The sequence below is a fragment of the Pleurodeles waltl genome, chromosome 2_2, assembly GCF_031143425.1.
Source record: "Pleurodeles waltl isolate 20211129_DDA chromosome 2_2, aPleWal1.hap1.20221129, whole genome shotgun sequence".
NCBI lineage: Eukaryota > Metazoa > Chordata > Amphibia > Caudata > Salamandridae > Pleurodeles > Pleurodeles waltl.
The window spans coordinates 569,760,429-569,783,513 of NC_090439.1; the positions used below are offsets into that span (position 1 = coordinate 569,760,429).

Below are 23,085 nucleotides of genomic sequence, written 5' to 3' on the forward strand. Positions count from 1 at the left end.
TTGCGGGTGTGTTCTGTGGATTGTGACAGGGTCCAGGAAAGGGACCCCACATTGGCCTTCACAAGCAGGAGCATGTTTTCAGCATGGAATAGATCCAAGGTAGCTTAATCTCTCTAGGCAAGGTCTATGTTTGCGTAGGTAACTCATTTGCTCTTTGTGTACTTAGTAAATAATCCGAATCAGCAGGACGTTCGGGACTTGAAAACTGGTAAACACCCGTATGTGAGAGGAATGGGGTATAAATTCACCTTTGAGTTCGAAAACAGGCTGGCAGAAGTCCCCAACTTCAATCAGAATGGCGCCTCTTTCCATACTTCTTTTCTTGGCTGCCCTTGTGTTGTCTGAAACGGCACCAGTGGTAGGTACATCTTTTGAGATCGGTGTTCTCTCAGGTTTTCTTTTTATAAAGCAGCTCATCTTGGGGCAGTCAGCAACAATTTCCTGTAAATCGTATTCCAGTGCTGTGCATTGTGTGCCTTGCTGCTGCCTTAAAACATGTCTGGGTTTTGATAAGAATGCGGTTGGGCTTACCGAGGTGCTGCACACAACAGGGTGTGTTATCGCTTGCTGGTTGGCAGCAGGCCCTGGGACTCAAGTTGTTGACTTTGGACGTAGAAGAGGCGCTTGCTGTAACTTCTAAAGGTGACTATCGAGCCTCTGAGGTTTTGGTTAAAGTAAAGCAGTGAGTTGCTCTCTCATTACTGATACGTTTGGGAACAGTATGGAATTGTTGGCGAGAACATTGGATGGTTCAAAGCTTGCATTAGGAAGCCACAAGACAGAACTCTCCCACGAAAGCGTTCTAGTTCCACCGGCTGAAATATTAAACCCTGTAGTTGGACTACAGCGGCTGCGGCCATGAAGGGACGCGTTCAAAAGCAAGGGTCATCGTGGACTACAGCTTTATCAGCACCATAACAATGTAATGCACATGCATTACCTCGGATCCTGGGGGATCATATGCCTCGGTATAGTAATGGGGATGGATATCTGAGGGTAACTTTAATTTTTTGGGCTTAATGCAGAAAGTACACAAAAAGCATGGTCTGTCCTGCATCTGAACTGTGGTCACTGAATACAGACCTTTTACAACCTTGATTAGGGACTTTGCCCCTAAATGTAGTAGTCATCTTTCAAAATATGTATGTGGTGTATATGTAGATGCGTAGGGTGTAATATTCTATTTATTATCACTCTTGATAGAGATAAAGGGCCATTTCTTACAAGTGGTGAAGCCTCGAATGGGTCATGATGCCCCTCTTCTCTCTCAGCAATGGTAATACATAATGTATTACACTTCATGCTTGGTTTATGCCAGACTGTCTTGTTTCCCCTGTGCAATAATTATAAACACATATATGTTTATCTTCACCCAGAGCACAAAGAGTTAAATCTATTCAATGTGATAACATTCCAAAAACGAAGCTGTGTATGAGTAGGTCCAGTTGTTTTCTTCAGTACACGGAATCTGCAGTGCAGGGCCTGTTTGATCAATCTATACAATCAATATAGACACATTTGAAAACATTTCTACTGATTTCTTAGATAAGGTATCTTAGTTTTTACAAATTCTACCCGTAAATTGCCTTGCTTTCTTTCTTCTATCATCCTTTTTCCAGATACTATTGTGGTCAACACATTGTTAATATAATTCATTAAATGCTTTGATAATTAAGTTGATGTTTTTAAGAATTATTTACAAATGTAGATTGATGTATCGGTATAATTATATCTACTCCTAATAAAAAAGGTATAAAATGTTTACACAATAAGATTTCTGTCTGAAAAAAATATTCTGCAAATGGTACTGCCTTAGAATATGGCGCTGCTCTGGGATTTACTGCTGTTAATAGTTACAGCAGTTGCACTGACAGCCCCAGGAAAGAGGCCTTCAGCATTGATTCGCCTCGTTGAATAAAGCCTAGAATGGGAGTGGGATGTAGCTAATGACGAAACTGGGATCATAAGTACTGAGCAATGCACAAAAAAATCAATCCGTTTTCTCACTTTTTGACATTCCATATACCAAAGTCTAACGAAGGTGATATGGAAAGTCCTGCGAAAAGTGAGCCTTCAAATTAAATTAAAATATGGTACATTGTTACTTCAGATGATTTTTGATTCAGAATGTTGACACCAAGAAAAAAACCCTTAGGCTGTAAATTTTGAACACCATAATGAGGAAATATATGCTTTTTCTGAGTTTATCAATACATCCATCAATGTGCACAGTTTTAATGGCAGCAACACTTTGAGAAGGGATTTCTAGAACATGTAAAGGTACTACTAAAAGGCAGTTTTGTGAATACCCGTAAAAAGAGTAGACTTACACACACGTGTAAGTTTACCTTTGTGAATCAGGCCCAGAATCTTTATAGTGCAGACAACAAAAAAGTCAATAGCAGACCTCATAACATTGGACTGTCCTAAAATATGTTTGCGGACTGTCCTAAAATATGTTTGCATTCGTTTCATGTTTTAAGGCTGACACTGACCTGAAGACTCAAGATTCAACATCCCCTTTGTCAGTGAAAATTCTGGACGCCGTCTTTGGAAAGGCTACAAACAACATGGATGTTGAAGTATATAGGCAGGCTGAAAATGGGAGTTGGATTCTCTTTGCCACTGGGTAAGTTGCAGTTTAAAAAAAAAAAATGATATTTAGGGACTGTGCTGATAATGTGAATTGCGCAGAATAAAAATATACATACACAAAATACCCTTTAAAAATATAGATGAGACATGATTAAGTGTCCTCTTGCGGTAGGCAGAGGAATACTTTCCGTTTGAGATGGGCGAAATCACGGTGTGGAAAGCAAAACGTGGAGATTTCATGCATTTTGTTTTCGCTCGCGGAGTGGAATTACACCAGGTCAAACTGTTTGGTGAGGAGAAAAAAAAATAGCACAGTTGGCCATTAAGACACTGCAGTAAATACATTGTTCGTACCCTCGCAGTGCATTTCAAAGCAGCTTCACCCGCAGGGTCGTCTGTGAGCAGCGCCTGCCTGCACAGTCCTCCTGACAGGCAGGTGTCACACTCAAGCTCGCTTCCTGGGTAAGTACCTATAAAGAGCTCTGTCAGGGACAGTGGTGGCTGGTAATTCCAGCAGAAGGGGAGGCAGGCAGGATCACAAAGAGACAAAAATTCACTCCTCCCTCTACATGAACATTCAGTCATATCCCATGCATTCACAAGTGTGCACACATATACCCACCAGTGAAAAGCACACACACAGACCCATTCACAGCATGAACACACAAACACACATATATATTCATTCATACATAGAGGCATGCACAATTCATTAACAAAATACAACTTGCCAGCTGCAGCAGTGATCTAGGGTGGTGGCAGGGAAGCCTCCAAGGTTTCTGGAGAGTTGAGACTGCCTCCTCCCCTCATTAGCTGACTTTAGGTCAACCAGTGAGGGGAGGCAACAGTCTCTATCTCATCACAGAGTGGGATGGGGTCAGGGAAAGATGCTGACCCCACCCTATACAGTAACGAGGTGCCACTGATTGACACACAGCCCTGGGCACCTAAAGGCTTAAAACTGAATTGCCCAGGTCCAAGGCTTTCGTCATGAGGGCGAGAACCCTGCAGTGCTTTGCTGGGCTGAGTAGGTCGTGCCCACAGGGCTGTGACATTTTCAGCCCGGCTAGGTTCAACTCAGGAAGCCAGGTGCCTTCGCATTTAGTGCATGTATCACACCTGCTGCCAGACCCCTACATTAAAGGTGTATGTCAGGCTGACCTTTGCCAAGCCTGACAGACACTCTTCATGTCTGCCAAAAAGTCCCTTAGGGATGGGCTTGTGCTGGTCAGGGGCTTGCCAGTGTATTCACATAAAGTGATTATGATTAAGGTAGTGACAATAGCAAGCCCCTAACAATGCATGGCAGAACAATTCCTCCTTCCTTGCATTTCTCAATGCCAGGAAGGATTAATTATTGGTCTACAGAGCATTTCTCCTGTATTACTCACATTTTCCAATCTGTAGGGAACAGATGCAGACAAAGCACAATTATTCGCAGTTTCAGTCCGCTTTTTGGGGATCGGAGAAGGCAATTTTCATCCACCTCTATTCCTTGTGATAGCTGAGGCTTTCAAAATCCAAGGTGAATGTGAATGTGCCTGTCTATATTACCTTCATAAGGTTAATGAAAAAGCCAGATGTCTCACACACATAACCACAAAGAAGAATAGATTTGTGTAGCCTGCTAGACTACTGAGGGAGCCAAAATGTGAAAACCTTAGCCAGAAATGTGAGAACAGCAATGCTATGTATCAGGGCATGAGTACGTTTCTTAACCATCAGCTGCAGAGTTTACGAAATCAAGGTGGCAGAGCTATCACCCCTGCTCATCATTTACAGAATGCTTCTCAGATAATAAAACAGCTCTACTAGCTGCCTCACCCAGAATTTAATCCAAGGTGATCTGTATATCCATAAGACCACTAATGGCAGTGAAATAGGATTTAAGATTTCACACAACTATCACTTATTAGGCTAGGTTAGCTGGGCAACGAGCACACAACATGCCATTGTATGTGGGTATTTATATTACCTTGTGGCAGTTGCCACCTGGTAATTATAGTTAGGACCCTGTTTCCATAGCAAAAGCGTTTTTTGACTTGCTTATATCTTTGGCACCATTTGACAAAACTTCAAAACAAATTTAAAATAAAACGTCCCCGGGCTATTCTTGTTGCACACAGAAAGTTGCAGGGGTGATCCGTTAAGCAGGGGCTGAGAAAAAAGCGGGGTTAAAAAAATTGTGTTTCCCCTGTTAATTTCCATAGGACCTTTGAACACCAACACAGCTCGAACCACTGAACGGAATTACACCAAACATGACAGAAACCTAGATTTCAGTACGTATATTGTGTTTTTACTTATTTGGTGTAAATCCAATCAGTCATTTTTGACAAATTAAAGGGAAAATAGATGTGTATATCTGAGGTCACAAACTTGACGAAGAATAAGACGTCGTGCACGGAGCTGCAGAGCTCTGATTGGCTGCCAACACTTCAAACCAGGAAGTGTTGGCAGGCATCTAGGGACTCTGCTTCAGCCGAGCCTACCAAAAAATGCACAAAAAAGAAAAAGGGGTAAGCGTAGGGACACCCTGACCCCTTAGCTCTGGTGCTGGGGTCCCTGATGGACCCCGTCAGGGCAAAAAAAAACACTTAAAAAAAAGAAATGTGCTGCAAATTCACAGAGTGGCTGCAAATTCTGGGTAAACATTTTAAAAAAACAAGCACGGTTACCTGAGCTTTTTTTTTAAAGCCCCCGGGTGGGCCAGGTCCGAAGTTCATTGCTATTTTAATGCAGGGGGGCGCCTGGCCCCACTGCATCCACAAAGACTGCCACCTCCCTGTGGCTAAAACATTATTAAATGCGGGGGCGCCCAGCCCCTGTAGCCCTGTGATGGCCACCTCCACAGGGCATTGCTGTCATTTTATGTGGGGGCGCGTGGCTCCCCACAGTCCCAGGGACCACCACCTCCCTGGGCCATGCCTGTAATTTTATGCAGGGGGCTGTGCAGCCCCCACGCAGCACTGGGACCACCACCTTCCCTGGGCATTCATGTAGTTTTATGCAGGGGGAGCCCCCAGCCCTGGGGATGCCACCTCCCTGGGGCCAACATTAAAAAAAGAAAAGGGGGTCCGTTTTGGACCCCACATTCCCAGGGACCACCATCACCCCAGGGCTATTTTAGTTGGAGGAGCCACTAATGGCCCTGGGGACTGCCACCCCCTAGGGTGGGCTCCTGCTATGTTTCGGGGTGCTGTTTTGCTTTCACTAATGACAGAGCTGACCAAAATCTCTGAAATGCACTTCTCAGTTCTAAGAAGACAGTTATCATTATTTCACCACGAGGTTCCGAAATGGAGATTAGCATATTGAAAGCACAAGTTTAAAAATAGTCACAGCAATGAGAGGAAAACATACCAAAATGATTCACCACTGCAATGTACAGATCAAATATATGTAGTTATAATATATTATGTAAAGCAAATAATGAAGTAAAAAATAATCACCGTAGGACCTGCCAAGCTCTTCATCTTTCTCATGCCAGCAAGACGATGACCCTGTTCGACTGCGAGAAAGAGATTACCACCCTCACAGGGCAGATATCAGGCATCCGACGTCAATAATTCTGATTGAGTCCACTCTCACTCTCACCGACGCGCTGGGTCTCTTTATATTTAAAAAAAACCGAAGGAGCTTTCTGGAAACAAGCCCTCATTTAGCAATTCAAACATGCTGGCTAGTTTAAGTCTGCTTTAAAAATAACACGTTCGGGTTTGGCCACAATCCCAAGATGTCAAATCAAAACAAGGCCGTTCCCTGTCATCTGAGTACATCATTATCAACCAAAGCCCTTGGTGAGAAAAAGCACGAAAACAAGCACAGTTTACAATGTGGAAAAGTATGAACCGATTTAACATGGCAGTGTCTAATGCTACGACAAAAGTCAATAGGCAGCTAAACTGAATACAAAATTTAGTCTGCAACTGGTGAATACCGGACAGCTAATCCAGGTGCAAAGTGGTGCAACACAAAGTCAGTGGTCAAAAACACATATTTCACTACATTCCGCCCTTTGATTAATGACTTTGTGTACTTCTCTATTATTATATTTTTTCCTTTTTCTCTTGAAAAAAACATTACAAGCCATTGTACACAGCAAAATAATGAAATGATAAAAGCAATCACTGTAAAGCAATGGAAGTGGATTAACGTGTTGATCTTATAAGCAGTTAAACCAGACACACCTACAATGAAAAGACTGAAGCTTATATATTCTGACTAGGATAATAACTGATTGAATAGTGTCTCTAGGATAGCAAGTTGGTATAGAATTAGATGGAAACATCATGAGTTCTAATCATGTAAAGGTACACAGTCTACCTGAAAGGTTTGCTGGAATATAAATGTTCCTATACGAGAATAGTCAGCCAACTGGCAATTTAAACATGCTTAATGAGACTGGCAGCAGTCATCAGATGATAACAAGCCATGGCTTAGTTCCAGTGGAAATGTAATCAAACAGATTGACAGAACATCCATGGTACACTGCATTGTTTCCATGCAGAACTTTGATCAGTGAAGCACAATTTGTGCTAATTGGATCCATAGGTTTTGTACTTTAAAAGTAGCAGGAGTGTTGCATAAAGTTTATCAATCAGGTTTAAGTTGGGGGTGCGGTCCCTACCCAGGCCCCACACGCAAACGCCCGAAGGGAGACGCCACAGCACACTCATGGTCAGTGGTAAGTCGTAGTAAGATCTGTAAAGAAACAAGTATAATTTTTCTTGCAAATAACATTTGTCATCTGAAATGTGCTCTCCTTTTTCCTTTCCTTGTTTTATAATCAGCAGGACATTATTGGGGCCCTTTGCTATAATCTCAGCAGGTTCTGGAGGGCCATTTGGGGATTCAACCCACACCTTACCATTGAGGTTTTTATCTGCTGATCTTCCCTTTCCTTGTACTGTCAGAAGGGCTGAGGCAGCCCCCTTCCTCACCAATACTCCATACACTGCACTTATGACAAGTTGGACAATTCTGTCTCCAATCTGTATGAATAAATCAGCTTTTCTACTATTTAACATAATAGCTTTGAGTGCTATCTGTCCTGGTAACTTTCCTCTCCCCAATTGATCCTTGACTGTTTGTGGGATAGATCTCTGTTGTATGTGCTGACAAATAGGATATTGCAAAATCACAGTTTTTATCAAATCTAGGAGAATGTGCATTCCTCTCCCAGGTGTCCACATTTCTGGCACGCCCACTTAGCCATCCCCACCAAGTCAGAATTCTGGGTTGACACTTCTGCCTCTAAACTTTTGTCTTTGTCATCTGCAAGGGAATTGAACCAGCGTTCTAGTGAGTCAATGGGACAATGAGCATCTATGACTTTACTCTGTTCTAACATTTCCCAAATTTCTTGCCACAACTATTTGCTCCACACCTCCTGTGAGTGACTGAACCAGTTATATGCATGCCATGTGGGAAGCCAGGTGGCTAATCCATTGGCACTGGACCAAGAATCAGTGTAAACATGACAAGTCCCAGGCAGCTCTTGCTTTAGAGTCTGATACACAGCATACAACTCTGCATATTGGCTACTTTTTCCTTCTCATGTGGTGGTAAACAACATTTTAGTAACTGGATTGTATGACACTGCTTTCCAATTTCTTGTGATACTCACATATTTGAATGAACCATTAGTAAACCAAATATGTTTTCTATCCTCCGGGGACAAGATTTCAAATGGTGCACTCCATTTCCCTGGTGACTCTTTTACCTGTGGTACCTCCTGCAGTCTCTCCTCATCCTGTACAGGGGCTTGTGACACCAGTTCATGTAGGGCTGCAGTGCCTGCCGGTCCTACTCGAGCCCTGTCTTGTATGTACCAGATCCAGTGTATGATACTAGCCTCTTGTGCATGTCCTATACGGTGAGATTTAGGTGAACTCACCACCCACTGCATGATTGGTATTTCAGGTCTCAGAATTACATTATGACCTAGTGTTATTTGGTCAGTATCCACTAGATCCTGATAGCGCGTCAAAACCTTGATAAGTAAACTTACAAGGAGACATGCCTAGGCCGATGGACCTTTGGACCACGTTCGGGGACTTCCCAGCATGAGATGTCCGTTTGGCATCACAATAAATATATCAATAATTCAATCAATAGTCACAATAGCTAATCATTAAGCTAATCAATAAAATTTAATAAGGATCAATAAAGCGAAGCCACCATGACCCTTCAGTCATGAATGACAACACCAATTTAGTTAAGAGTTAGAACCTTTATTTATTTATTTATTAGAATCTAATATCATCTCCATTAATCTCATTAGCAATCAATCTCATTAGTATCACTTCAGATATTGTAATTAGAACACAATTAATCAATACATCAAGAATATTCGTTCAGCATTAACACATCATTAATAAGAACCAGCTTAGCAAAGTCTCAATAGTGCAAAATTCAACAAAGCAAGAACCCAGTCATTTGTCTATTTGCGTCTGATATTTGTGAACACCTTAACTAACCTCGAATTAGCATCAGCATGTTCGGCTTCATGCAAAACAATTTAGCAAACAGAAATCTAGAAAACATCTAACTATGGCCTCTATCAAAAGAGCAGTTGGTACCTAGAAAGAAAAGGCAAACAGACAATTACAATTATCATCAGATAGTTACCCCTCCAACGAATCAGCAATCAGCGTCAGTCTTCGTCCTCAGGACATCAGTCGATTCACCATCAGCAAGTATAGGACAGGGCAAAGTCTCAGTATGGGATAGCTAAAGAATAAGGCTCTTCCCTCATATGGAGGAGAAGTAAGTATCAGGTAAGGCTCAGATAGAGGATGGTTCAGCAATCAGAAGAATAAACGGCAAAGTCTCAAAAGAATAATGGCAAAGTAAGGCTCAGAGTGGAATGTCCGAATAATGGCTGATTTCTCCTCGGGTCATGTGGTTATATCAAGATTGCATAATTTACTCCTAATTCCTTATTGGATAAAATTTGGTGCATCATTATCTCTGTCCAATAACTCTCCACGCACCTCACTAGAATTTTCCACAAAACACAGTTCTCATGTTATTTATTGGCTCACGTTATTGACGTCTTCATCGGTTGGAATGTCAGGTAAGAAAAGTTACACTTTACGCTCCAGTCAGTAGTCCCATTGTTTTCCCCTACTCCAGGCAGCCTTGCACCTGTTACGAATTACACTGTTGCATTCAGCAAGAATGTCTCCTTGAGCAAGTCGGGTCGCATGAGAAAGAATTTACTACGGCTACACACACATCTAGCTTCTGGAAAAGTACAGCTTCGTGTCCTTCTTTTAAAAAAGCACATTGCACGGTAGAAAAAAACAGTTTAATATGAGACCAGGCAACTAGGCCCAGACCCTTGCTAACTAAGGCCTAGTAATTTAGTTAGCAAGCCCTAATACATGACTCTAATTATAATATGCTAATACAAATTCATATATTAGTACATAATTAATTCATCATTAATAAGTTTCATTAGTCTTTGTATACATTGGTAGGCGCTCCCCGTGGGCACATTTCAAACGTGTGCATTATTTTCTGTTAACACATTTTCTATGCAGCTTCATTACACAATATATTGCAAGCTTTTCATGTTAATATTTTTTTTAAAAGACACACTCCAACAATCCCAATAACAGGCCAAAAGCTGTCTTTAAAAAGGTGTATAGCGCTCCCCAAAGTCAGGTAGTTTTCTAGTCCAAATTCCTAGGGGCACCCTCTTCCTCCCCTGTTTTTGCCACACATTCCAATTTGCATATTGTCCCTGAACAGTTGCATGTAACTCAATGTCTCCCTTTTGCACTGGCCACAAGTCTAAAGTCTGTTGAATTATTTAATGTGTCAAATCAAAAGCACACAGCTGCTTTTCACTCCATTCAAACTCATGTTTTTTCCTGGTTACTTTGTACCAAAGGGTTAAGATTTTACTCAGATGAAGGTTATGCTGTTTCCAAAAATCAAACTATCTCATGAAACTCTGTGTCTGTTGCTTAGTGCGATTAGTAGCCAACTCCAAAATCTTTTGTTTTACCTGTAATAACATCTCTCTATGTTTTGGATTCCAATGAATTCCTAGAAACTTCACATTTTGCAACAGTACCTGTGTTTTGTCTGAATTAATTGTACACATCGTACTCTGCAAAAGTTGTCTGAATATACCGGTAACATCTTCAACTTCTTGCTTGGTGTAATCTTTTAAAGAATGCATTTCAACTCCTGTCAAAAACTATGGGCTACTCTGCGCACAAACTACGTTTTGCTTCTGCAGCTCATACTGCACCCCACCTTTTTTAACCTCCTCATTACAGGAATGTGAAAAGTCAGACTCCCCTGTAACATCTTGGTAGATTTCAGCTTAATCTTGTAATAATTTATTTTGGTCAAGCTTTTGTCTCAGATCCTTATTTTCATATTCTAGCTGTTTACATCTCTCATGCATTTTTCTGTAAGAAGACAAAAGTATCTAAACCCTCCTGTGAAGAACAAAAGGGATATAATTTTGTTCAAAAAGCACCTTTTCTAAACATGAAAACACATTCTGTACTTTTGTTTTATCAAAGCACCCATCCCAAAATTTTGAAAATCCTGATAAACAAGAAAACACAATTGCCAAGACATCATAAGGCATGTTAAATTCACATGCATTTTCAAACATGGTTTGCAGTGCTTCCTTTAATTCTCTGAAAAAAAAACATATTTACACTTTTACATCGTGCACTCTCTACCTTCAACCTCTCTTTTTTAGACTGTCCGATCTACGCCAAAATGTTTTGCTTTCACTAATGACTGAGTTAACAAAAATCTGTGGAATGCACTTCTCAGTTCAAAGAAGACATTTATTATTATTTCACCACAAGGTTCCTAAAAGGAGATAAGAATGTTGAAAGCACACGTTTAAAAATAGTCACAGCAATGAAAGGAAAACATAACAAAATAATTCTCCACTGCAATGTACACAGCAAATATATGTAGTTATATTATATTATGCAAAGCAAATAATGAAGTAAAAAGTCATCACCGTAGGACCTGCCAAGCTCTTCATCTTTCTCATGCCAGCAAGATGATGACCCCGTTCGACTGAGAGAAAGAGATTACCACCCTCACGGGACAGATATCAGGCATCCAATGTCAAGAATCCTGATTGAGGCCACTCTCACTCCTGCTGTTGCACTGGGTCTTTTTATATCTTAAAAAAACAGAGGGAACTTTCTGGAAAAAAAACCCTCTTTTAGCAATTCAAACATGCTGGCTAGTTTAGGTCTGCTTTGAAAATAACACGTTGGGGTTTGGCCACAATCCCAAGATGTCAAATCAAAACAAGGCCGTTCCCTGCCGTCTGAGTACATCCTTATAAACCAAAGCTCTGGGTGAGAAAAAGCCAGAAAACAAGCAAAGTTTACAATGTGGAAAAGTACGAACAGATTTATCATGGCAGTGTCTAATGCTACGATAAAGTCAATAGGCATCTAAACTGAATACAAAAGGTAGTCTGCAACTGTTGAACACTGGACTGCTAATCCACGTGCAAAGTGGTGCAACACAAAGTCAGTGGTCAAAAACAGATATTTCACTACAGGTGCCCACCCTGGCAAACATTCTGCTCACAGTGACAATCATCTCTTCCTCACAGAAAGGGAACTGCTGTTCTGTGAGAGCAATTGTTTCCTCTGTCTCCCTGCCCATGGAGATGCAGGCAGGGAGACAGAGGAAACAATTGCTTTCACAGAACAGCAGTTCCCTTTCTGTGATAGCAATGCCGGCTCCAGCAGAAGGCGGGGAGCCAGCTGGGACTGTGGGTGCCTTCAGGATCCCCCCACGTCCCCTACATTGTGACTGGGTGCTCTGGGGGGAATTGCAGACAATAAGAGTGCTGCTAAATGCACAGCAGCATAGATTAGTCAGAATTTTCCTTTTGACTGCATCTTGATTTCTTATTTTTGGAAGTAGTTTGTAATAAGTTTCTCACTGCGCTGGACTAGGATGCACATTCTGTGAAGCTCAATTTTCAAGGCATTTATAAGCGCCAATATTTCAGATAAGTGCAGAAGCAGGACTGCCCTCTAGTATTCTGGGGGGCAGAGGGTATTCAGCCCAAGGTTTATGAATATCTGTTAGGTAAGGTAGATTATGGGACTCCCTCAACACATAAATGAAAGGGCCTAATCATTTTGGGTTGCAACACTGTGGCATGGAATTGTTTATAAGTGACTTAAGAAAAATATATGAAGTTTGAATTCATTTCAAACTTTCATCAAGGATCCAAGCGACATTTTCTAAAATTGTTTAAACTTCAATATCCCAAATAGCAAAAAAATAGTTACAAAAATATTCCAACAGTCAAAACAATCAACCATGCGGTGATAAATGATTGTATCATGCATCCTTATTGACTTGCCCCCCAGTAAGGCAATTTCTAGGGAAAATGCAAGAAAAATATGCAGCGCTGCATGTCTCTCAATCAAACTGTGAGATGTGTAATGAGTGTACAACATATATTTTTTAATAGAATCATCTGTTATAAAAAACGGGGCTTTGTGGCCTAACTTGTAATCCATTGTCCCTGGGATGTGCTTTAAGAATGAGGAATTCTGATTTGTTTCAGCTATTTAATCTAATCATGCAGAAGGAGCATGGTGTTTCAGCAGATGTGAGCTGTCCATACACTAAATAGGGCATATTTTGGGGCATTATGCATCGGTTCATCAGTAGAGCGCATCCTAATACTGGTGCCTTCATTTAATTTAGCCCCTTCGCTGCCAGGCCTTTTCCCCCTCCTGTGCCGAGCCTTTTTTTGGCTATTTGGAGCAGTTCGCGCTAAGGCCATCATAACTTTTTGTTCACGTAAGCTACCCACGCCAAATTTGCGTCCTTTTTTTCCAACATCCTAGGGATTCTAGAGGTACCCAGACTTTGTGGGTTCCCCAGAAGGAGGCCAAGAAATTAGCCAAAAAACAGTGAAAATTTCATTTTTTTAAAAAAAATTGGAAAAATGGGCTGCAGAAGAAGGCTTGTGGTTTTTTCCCTGAAAAGGGCATCAACAAAGGGTTTGCGGTGATAAAATCACCAGCTTCCCAGCTTTCAGGAACAGGCAGACTTGAATCAGAAAACCCAATTTTTCAACCCAATTTTGGCATTTTACTGGGACATACCCCATTTTTACGATTTTTTGTGCTTTCAGCCTCCTTCCAGTCAGTGACAGAAATGGGCATGAAACCAACGCTGGATCCCATAAACCGCAACATTTCTGAAAAGTAGACAAAATTCTGAATTCAGCAAGGGGTAATTTGTGTAGATCCTACAAGGGTTTCCTACAGAAAATAACAACTGAAAAAGAAAAATATTGAAATTGAGGTGAAAAAAACATCAATTTTTCTCTAAGTTTTACTCTGTAACTTTTTCCTGCAATGTCAGATTTTCGAAAGCAATATACCGTTACGTCTGCTGGACTCTTCTGGTTGCGGGGATATATAGGGCTTGTAGGTTCATCAAGAACTCTAGGTACCCAGAGCCAATAAATTACCTGCACCCTGCAGTGGGTTTTCATTCTATGCCGGGTATACAGCAATTCATTTGCTGAAATATAAAGAGTAAAAAATAGCTATCAAGAAAACCTTTGTATTTCCAAAATGGGCACAAGATAAGGTGTTGAGAAGCAGTGGTTATTTGCACATCTCTGAATTCCGGGGTGCCCATACTAGCATGTGAATTACAGGGCATTTCTCAAATAGACGTCTTTTTTACACACTGTCTTACATTTGGAATGGAAAATTTAGAGAAAGACAAGGGGCAATAACACTTGTTTTGCTATTCTATGTTCCCCCAAGTCTCCCGATAAAAATGATACCTCACTTGTGTGGGTAGGCCTAGCGCCCGCGACAGGAAACGCCCCAAAGCGCAACGTGGACACATCACAGAAAACAGACCTGTTTTTAGCAAAGTGCCTACCTGTAGATTTTGGCCTCTAGCTCAGCCGCCACCTAGGGAAACCTACCAAACCTGTGCATTTCTGAAAACTAGAGACCTAGGGGAATCCAAGATGGGGTGATTTGTGTGGCTCGGACCAGGTTCTGTTACCCAGAATCCTTTGCAAACCTCAAAATTTGGCTAAAAAAACACATGTTCCTCACATTTCTGTGGCAGAAAGTTCTGGAATCTGAGAGGAGCCACAAATTCCACCCAGCGTTCCCCCACGTCTCCCGATAAAAATGATACCTCACTTGTGTGGGTAGGCCTAGCGCCCGCGACAGGAAACACCCCAAAGCGCAATGTGGACACATCACAGAAAACAGACCTGTTTTTAGCAAAGTGCCTACCTGTAGATTTTGGCCTCTAGCTCAGCCGCCACCTAGGGAAACCTACCAAACCTGTGCATTTCTGAAAACTAGAGACCTAGGGGAATCCAAGATGGGGTGATTTGTGTGGCTCGGACCAGGTTCTGTTACCCAGAATCCTTTGCAAACCTCAAAATTTGGCTAAAAAAACACATGTTCCTCACATTTCTGTGGCAGAAAGTTCTGGAATCTGAGAGGAGCCACAAATTTCCTTCCACCCAGCGTTCCCCCACGTCTCCCGATAAAAATGATACCTCACTTGTGTGGGTAGGCCTAGCGCCCGCGACAGGAAACACCCCAAAGCGCAATGTGGACACATCACAGAAAACAGACCTGTTTTTAGCAAAGTGCCTACCTGTAGATTTTGGCCTCTAGCTCAGCCGCCACCTAGGGAAACCTACCAAACCTGTGCATTTCTGAAAACTAGAGACCTAGGGGAATCCAAGATGGGGTGATTTGTGTGGCTCGGACCAGGTTCTGTTACCCAGAATCCTTTGCAAACCTCAAAATTTGGCTAAAAAAACACATGTTCCTCACATTTCTGTGGCAGAAAGTTCTGGAATCTGAGAGGAGCCACAAATTTCCTTCCACCCAGCGTTCCCCCACGTCTCCCGATAAAAATGATACCTCACTTGTGTGGGTAGGCCTAGCGCCCGCGACAGGAAACGCCCCAAAGCGCAACGTGGACACATCACAGAAAACAGACCTGTTTTTAGAAAAGTGCCTACCTGTAGATTTTGGCCTCTAGCTCAGCCGCCACCTAGGGAAACCTACCAAACCTGTGCATTTCTGAAAACTAGAGACCTAGGGGAATCCAAGGAGGGGTGACTGGCGGGGCTCGGACCAGGTTCTGTTACCCAGAATCCTTTGCAAAGCTCAAAAATTGGCTAAAAAAAACACATGTTCCTCACATTTCTGTGGCAGAAAGTTCTGGAATCTGGGAGGAGCCACAAATTTCCTTCCACCCAGCGTTCCCCCACGTCTCCCGATAAAAATGATACCTCACTTGTGTGGGTAGGCCTAGCGCCCGCGACAGGAAACGCCCCAAAGCGCAACGTGGACACATCACAGAAAACAGACCTGTTTTTAGCAAAGTGCCTACCTGTAGATTTTGGCCTCTAGCTCAGCCGCCACCTAGGGAAACCTACCAAACCTGTGCATTTCTGAAAACTAGAGACCTAGGGGAATCCAAGGAGGGGTGACTGGCGGGGCTCGGACCAGGTTCTGTTACCCAGAATCCTTTGCAAAGCTCAAAAATTGGCTAAAAAAAAACATGTTCCTCACATTTCTGTGGCAGAAAGTTCTGGAATCTGGGAGGAGCGACAAATTTCCTTCCACCCAGCGTTCCTCCAAGTCTCCCGATAAAAATGATACCTCACTTGCGTGGGTAGGCCTAGCGCCCGCGACAGGAAACGCCCCAAAGCGCAACGTGGACACCACCAAAATTTTGGAAGAAAACAGAGATGTTTTTTGCGAAGTGACTACCTGTAGATTTTGGCCTCTAGCTCAGCCGGCACCTAGGGAAACCTACCAAACCTGTACATTTCTGAAAACTAAAGACCTAGGGGAATCCAAGGAGGGGTGACTGGCGGGGCTCGGACCAGGTTCTGTTACCCAGAATCCTTTGCAAAGCTCAAAAATTGGCTAAAAAAACACATGTTCCTCACATTTCTGTGCCAGAAAGTTCTGGAATCTGAGAGGAGCCACAAATTTCCTTCCACCCAGCGTTCCCCCACGTCTCCCGATAAAAATGATACCTCACTTGTGTGGGTAGGCCTAGCGCCCGCGACAGGAAACGCCCCAAAGCGCAACGTGGACACATCACAGAAAACAGACCTGTTTTTAGCAAAGTGCCTACCTGTAGATTTTGGCCTCTAGCTCAGCCGCCACCTAGGGAAACCTACCAAACCTGTGCATTTCTGAAAACTAGAGACCTAGGGGAATCCAAGGAGGGGTGACTTGCGGGGCTCGGACCAGGTTCTGTTACCCAGAATCCTTTGCAAAGCTCAAAAATTGGCTAAAAAAAACACATGTTCCTCACATTTCTGTGGCAGAAAGTTCTGGAATCTGGGAGGAGCCACAAATTTCCTTCCACCCAGCGTTCCCCCAAGTCTCCCGATAAAAATGATACCTCACTTGCGTGGGTAGGCCTAGCGCCCGCGACAGGAAACGCCCCAAAGCGCAACGTGGACACCACCAAAATTTTGGAAGAAAACAGAGGTGTTTTTTGCGAAGTGACTACCTGTAGATTTTGGCCTCTAGCTCAGCCGGCACCTAGGGAAACCTACCAAACCTGTACATTTCTGAAAACTAGAGACCTAGGGGAATTCAAGGAGGGGTGACTGGCGGCGCTCGGACCAGGTTCTGTTACCCAGAATCCTTTGCAAAGCTTAAAATTTGGCTAAAAAAACACATGTTCCTCATATTTCTGTGGCAGAAAGTTCTGGAATCTGAGAGGAGCCACAAATTTCCTTCCACCCAGCGTTCCCCCACGTCTCCCGATAAAAATGATACCTCACTTGTGTGGGTAGGCCTAGCGCCCGCGACAGGAAACGCCCCAAAGCGCAACGTGGACACATCACAGAAAATAGACCTGTTTTTAGCAAAGTGCCTACCTGTAGATTTTGGCCTCTAGCTCAGCCGCCACCTAGGGAAACCTACCAAACCTGTGCATTTCTGAAAACTAGAGACCTAGGGGAATCCAAGATGGGGTGATTTGTGTGGCTCGGACCAGGTTCTGTTACCCAGAATCCTTTGCAAACCTCAAAATTTGGCTAAAAAAACACATGTTCCTCACATTTCTGTGGCAGAAAGTTCTGGAATCTGAGAGGGGCCACAAATTTCCTTCCACCCAGCGTTCCCCCACGTCTCCCGATAAAAATGATACCTCACTTGTGTGGGTAGGCCTAGCGCCCGCGACAAGAAACGCCCCAAAGCGCAGCGTGGACACATCACATTTTTTCATTGAAAACAGTGCCTACCTGTAGTTTTTGGCCTGTAGCTCAGCCAGCACCTAGGGAAACCTACCAAACCTGTGCATTTCTGAAAACTAGAGACCTAGGGGAATCCAAGATGGGGTGACTTGAGGGGCTCTGACCAGGTTCTGTTACCCAGAATCCTTTCCAAACCTCAAATTTTGGCTAAAAAAACGCATTTTTCACACATTTCGGTGACAGAAAGTTCTGGAATCTGAGTGGAGCCACAAATTTCCTTCCACCCAGCGTTCCCCCAAGTCTCCCGATAAAAATGATACCTCAGTTGTGTGGGTGGGCCAGGTGCCTCCAACAGAATAAGGCCCAAAACTTGTAGAGATACAGGGGATAGTACTGCGAGTTTATAAGGACATATTCTTTTATACATCTTTAGACTGACTCTGCTTTGGGGACCCACATACGTGAGGTGTCATTTTATTTGGGAGACTGAGGGGAACACTGGGGAGTAGGAATTTTGTGCTGGAGTGGTGATCGTACGAAGAAAAGTCAGGAAAATATGCTTTTTTTAAGCACATTTTGAGGTTTACAGAGGAGTCTGGGTAAGAAAATGTTGGGGGATCCACGCAAGCCACTCCTCCCTGGACTCCTTGGGGTGTCTAGTTTTAAAAAATGTCTGGGTTTGGTAGGTTTCCCTAGATGAAGGCCGCACACAGGACCAAAAACATAGGTGCCCTCTCCCCCCCCAAACACAGGTAGTTTTGTAATATATCGTTTTGATGTGCCCACATACGTCCGTGATGTGCCAAACACTAAAATTTTGAAAAGAAACACACTTAGGTTATGTGAAAAAGACCCCTCACCCACCAACCAAGTTGGTGGCATGCTTCATCATCGGGGTCCCACCTGAGGCACCTAGCGTGTCATAGGTGTGCTGCGACGCCTGATTACAGCGGAGCAGGTTTGGTCATTTTTACCACACATACTGGTTGGATTTGGCACGAAGGTGAGTGATGGTTCAGTGGATCAAATTTTACTAACAAGAGCTTTCACAAAAATGAAAAGCACTGTTAGTAACTGAAAGGCAAAAAACTGAACCAATGACTCACAGCTCGTGAGCTGTAAAGCCGCGACAAGGCACCAACCGCTTTACAGTCCATTCACACAACTTTCATACATGACACACACAAGGCCATTCACACCGCCAGCCACGGGCCCAGCACATTACAACACTCACATCGACAGACAGCGCCACTCAAGGGCCCATCACTTACATACGCCCACATGCCTGATACAACAATCACACCAGCTGATGGGAGTGTGTGGACTGGTGTTTGGCTGGCAGTGTGTTGCAGTAGCCAACATCAAGTCAATATGTACAGTCTCAGCCAAGCCCCACTCCACACACAATGGCATCATATTTTTTATTTTTTTTAAACAGAGGAACCCCTAACTAAGTAGAAAGAATTACAAAACAACAAACACAAAAGCTCTAACTAAGAACATGACAGAAATGCTAACCATGAAACTAAACACATGAAAATACAAAACAGACATGAGTTTACACTCATGGTTGTTCCCAGAAATTCTTCTGGGTGTGGTAATTCTTAAAACAAGCACCGACACACAGCCCAGGCTTTGAAGGACAATCTGGGCAGTACATTCGAGACTCCCTCCGGATACCTCTTCGAAAACACACTCTACATTTCTTAGCTGGAAAGTCTTTTTTGGGTGTGGGAGGAATGTGCTCAGCAAAGTGGCGATCTTTCAATCTAGCCACATCCTCCACCACTGCTTCTCTAGGAACTCTGGCCTGTTCCACCACAATAAGGCTCTCTATCACTGACTCCTGAAATTTCACAAATGTCATCTTTGAGTCTGGAGACCTATCCCTAAACACAATAAAAGCATTGAAGGTTGCTAAGTGGAAGAGGTGAAGTGCTAACTTCTTATACCAAACATAAGACTTACGAATAGCAGTATAAGGTTCCAACCTCTGGTCAACTCTATCTACACCTCCCATGTGCTTATTATAATCTAAAATGCACACAGGTTTGCGCACTTCAGCAACCTGGCCCCAAACAGTCACAGGGGAAGTACTCTCATCATGGATGGTACTTAGCATGTAGACATCCCTCTTGTCTGAAAATTTCAAAGCTAGCAGCTCCTCGTTCCGCAAGGCACAGCACTGTCCCCTCTCAAGTTTTTTACAGACAAGCTCCCTTGGATAGCCTTTCCGGTTAGAACGGATTGTGCCACAAGCAACTGTGTCCACTCTAAACAATTCCTTGAACAACTGCACACCAGTGTAGAAGTTATCTACATACAAATGGTGACCTTTGTTGAACAGTCGTCTACCAAGATCCCACACTATTTTCTCAGTAACTCCAAAAGTGGGAGGACAACCAGGGGGGTCAATATTGGAATCCCTACCAGTGTACACACGGAAACTATACACATATCCTGTCCTACTTTTAGACAGCATATACAATTTAATTCCATATCGTGCCCTTTTGCTAGGAATGTACTGCCTAAAAACCAAACGACCCTTGAAGAGGACCAAAGACTCGTCCACACTTATCTCTTTGCCTGGAACATAGACCTCCGAAAACCGATCTACAAAATGATCAAGGACAGGCCTAATCTTAAAAAGACGGTCAGAATCTGGGTGATCTCGTGGCAAGGCTAATGCATTGTCAACAAAATGCAGCATCCTAAGAAGAAGCAAATACCGATTACGACTCATGGTAGCTGGAAATATAGCTGTTGCCATCAAGGGACTAGTAGACCAATAAGAAGCCAGTGACGGCTTCCTTATCAACCCCATCAAAAAAGTCAAACCCAAAAACTTTTTTATCTCCTCCAAATTTGTGGGAATCCACTGGGCAGCTCTAGAGTGTGGCCTAAGTCTAGCAGCGTTGTCCCTCAAATGCTGCTCCGCATACAAATTAGTCTGCTCAACAATCTCTTCCAAAAACACATCATCCATGAATAACTCAAAGAAATTGATAGGCATAAAGTTCTCTGTATTGGCGTTACACCCCGGGAGACCAGTAAAGGCAGGCAACTCTGGCTGCTCCATGTTTGGGGCAACCCAGACATCAGGTCTTCTAACGGGAAACCTTTCAGCCCCAGGTTGCTGCACTATTGGCACATCAATGTCCTCCTCTAAAACAGAACCTTCATCTGCACTGAGTGTGGCTTCATCATCAGAAGATTCCCCTCCAACAGAAACATCACTGCCAGAATCTCTGACTTCCTCCTCTGCCTCAGATGCAGAGTCCGTCTCATAGTCATGATCAGACTGTGACTCAAAAAGCATACCAACCACCTGCTGAGCGGTCATCCTGCGGCTAGCCATGATCTCTCCTGCTAAAATTAACTGGACAAATTCACCACCAACAACCAGCACTGTGTAAGACAAGTAACAAAGTGTAGCTTTGTTAGTAAGAGTTACAAACTCAAAAACTATACCGCTCACTTGCCTGAAAAAGCTTGATTCACCAGCAACTACACAGCAATCACCAATGATATCCCACTAAAAAGAAAGAAAGAAAGGCAAATTAGAAATAAGACAAAACAAATATCATTGTGCACAAACCTAAGGACAATTTCACACACAATCCTGCATTTAGTACACCCCCTACAAACATGTCATTCATGCATGGCAACAATACTCCTTTGGAGTAAATAGTTTTTACTTACCTAAAACATGCAACTGTGCAAACTGCAGGTCAACCACCCCCAAAACCGCAAGGAGCCACAGCAAATAAAGCAAAAGCTTTGAACTAGAACAAAAAGGAGGAAAACATTTTTTATCACAAATGCAAAGACTTCTTCAGTTGACAAACACCCCACCATCAAACATTTTAGAAATTGGTGCCTAAGTGGATTCTGCCATAGGGGCAGATGGGCCTACTAAAAAAATAGGCCTGTCTGCCCCAAGGAAGCCAAAAAATACCTTTAGTACTGTGTCCCCATGGAGAGCGACCCTTGCCAAAGGGGACAGCCCTCAAACAAAAAAAAACAAAAAAAACACACACAACACTATCCCTGGTGCCTAAGTGGCTTCTGCCCCCTTGGGGGCAGGTGGGCCTAAGAAAATAGGCCCATCTGCCCTCAGGGGGTGTAGAAATGGCCAACAGGTCAATGCCCCCCTTGGGGGGGCGCCCCGTGACCAAGGGGACGCCCCCCCACAAAAATAAACAAATAAAAAAAAATCCCTGGCGTTCTAGTGGTTTCTGCCCCCCTTGGGGGCAGATCAGCCTAAAAATAATAGGCTGATCTGTCTCCAAGGGGTGCAGAAATGGCCTGGGTACATGTGCCCCCAAAGTGGGGGGCGACCCTTGCCCAAGCCCCCCCCATCCACTAACACACACACACACACACACTATCCCTGGTGTCTACGTGGCTTCTGCCCCCCTTGGGGGCAGGTGGGTCTAGAAAAATAGGCCCATCTGCCCCCAGGGGGGGCAGAAATGGCCAACAGGTCAATGCCCCCCTTGGGGGGGCGCCCGTGCCCAAGGGGACGCCCCCACACAAAAATAAACACATAAAAAAAAATCCCTGGCGTTCTAGTGGTTTCTGCCCCCCTTGGGGGCAGATCAGCCTAAAAATAATAGGCTGATCTGTCTCCAAGGGGTGCAGAAATGGCCTGGGTACATGTGCCCCCAAAGTGGGGGGCGACCCTTGCCCAAGCCCCCCCCCATCCACTAACACACACACACACACACACACACTATCCCTGGTGTCTACGTGGCTTCTGCCCCCCTTGGGGGCAGGTGGGTCTAGAAAAATAGGCCCATCTGCCCCCAGGGGGGGCAGAAATGGCCAACAGGTCAATGACCCCCTTGGGGGGGCGCCCGTGCCCAAGGGGACGCCCCCACACAAAAATAAACACATAAAAAAACATCCCTGGCGTTCTAGTGGTTTCTGCCCCCCTTGGGGGCAGATCAGCCTAAAAATAATAGGCTGATCTGCCCTCAAGGGGAGCAGAAATGGCCCTAAAAGACATGCCCCCCAAAGGGGAGCGACCCTTGCCCAAGGGGGCGCCCCCCATCCACTACACACACAATCCCTGGTGCCTAAGTGGCTTCTGCCCCCCTTGGGGGCAGATGGACCTAAAAAAAATAGGCCGATTTGCCCCCAAGGGGGGTAGAAAAGGCCAACAGTTCTCTGCCCCCTTGGGGGGGCGCCCCTTGCCCAAGGGGGCACCCCCCCCCACATAAATACACATAAAA

General features: G+C 43.8%; 1 protein-coding gene across 1 annotated transcript in view; it reads left to right on the forward strand.

The window, feature by feature from the left end:
• Positions 1-206: 206 nt before the first annotated feature.
• Positions 207-23,085, forward strand: part of TTR (transthyretin) — a 127,891-nt gene continuing 105,012 nt past the window's right edge. The window contains exons 1-2 of the mRNA XM_069218891.1: positions 207-358; positions 2,484-2,629. Coding sequence (XP_069074992.1) covers positions 296-358; positions 2,484-2,629 — 209 coding nt within the window. The 5' untranslated portion in view covers positions 207-295. The remainder of the gene's footprint in view (positions 359-2,483; positions 2,630-23,085) is intronic.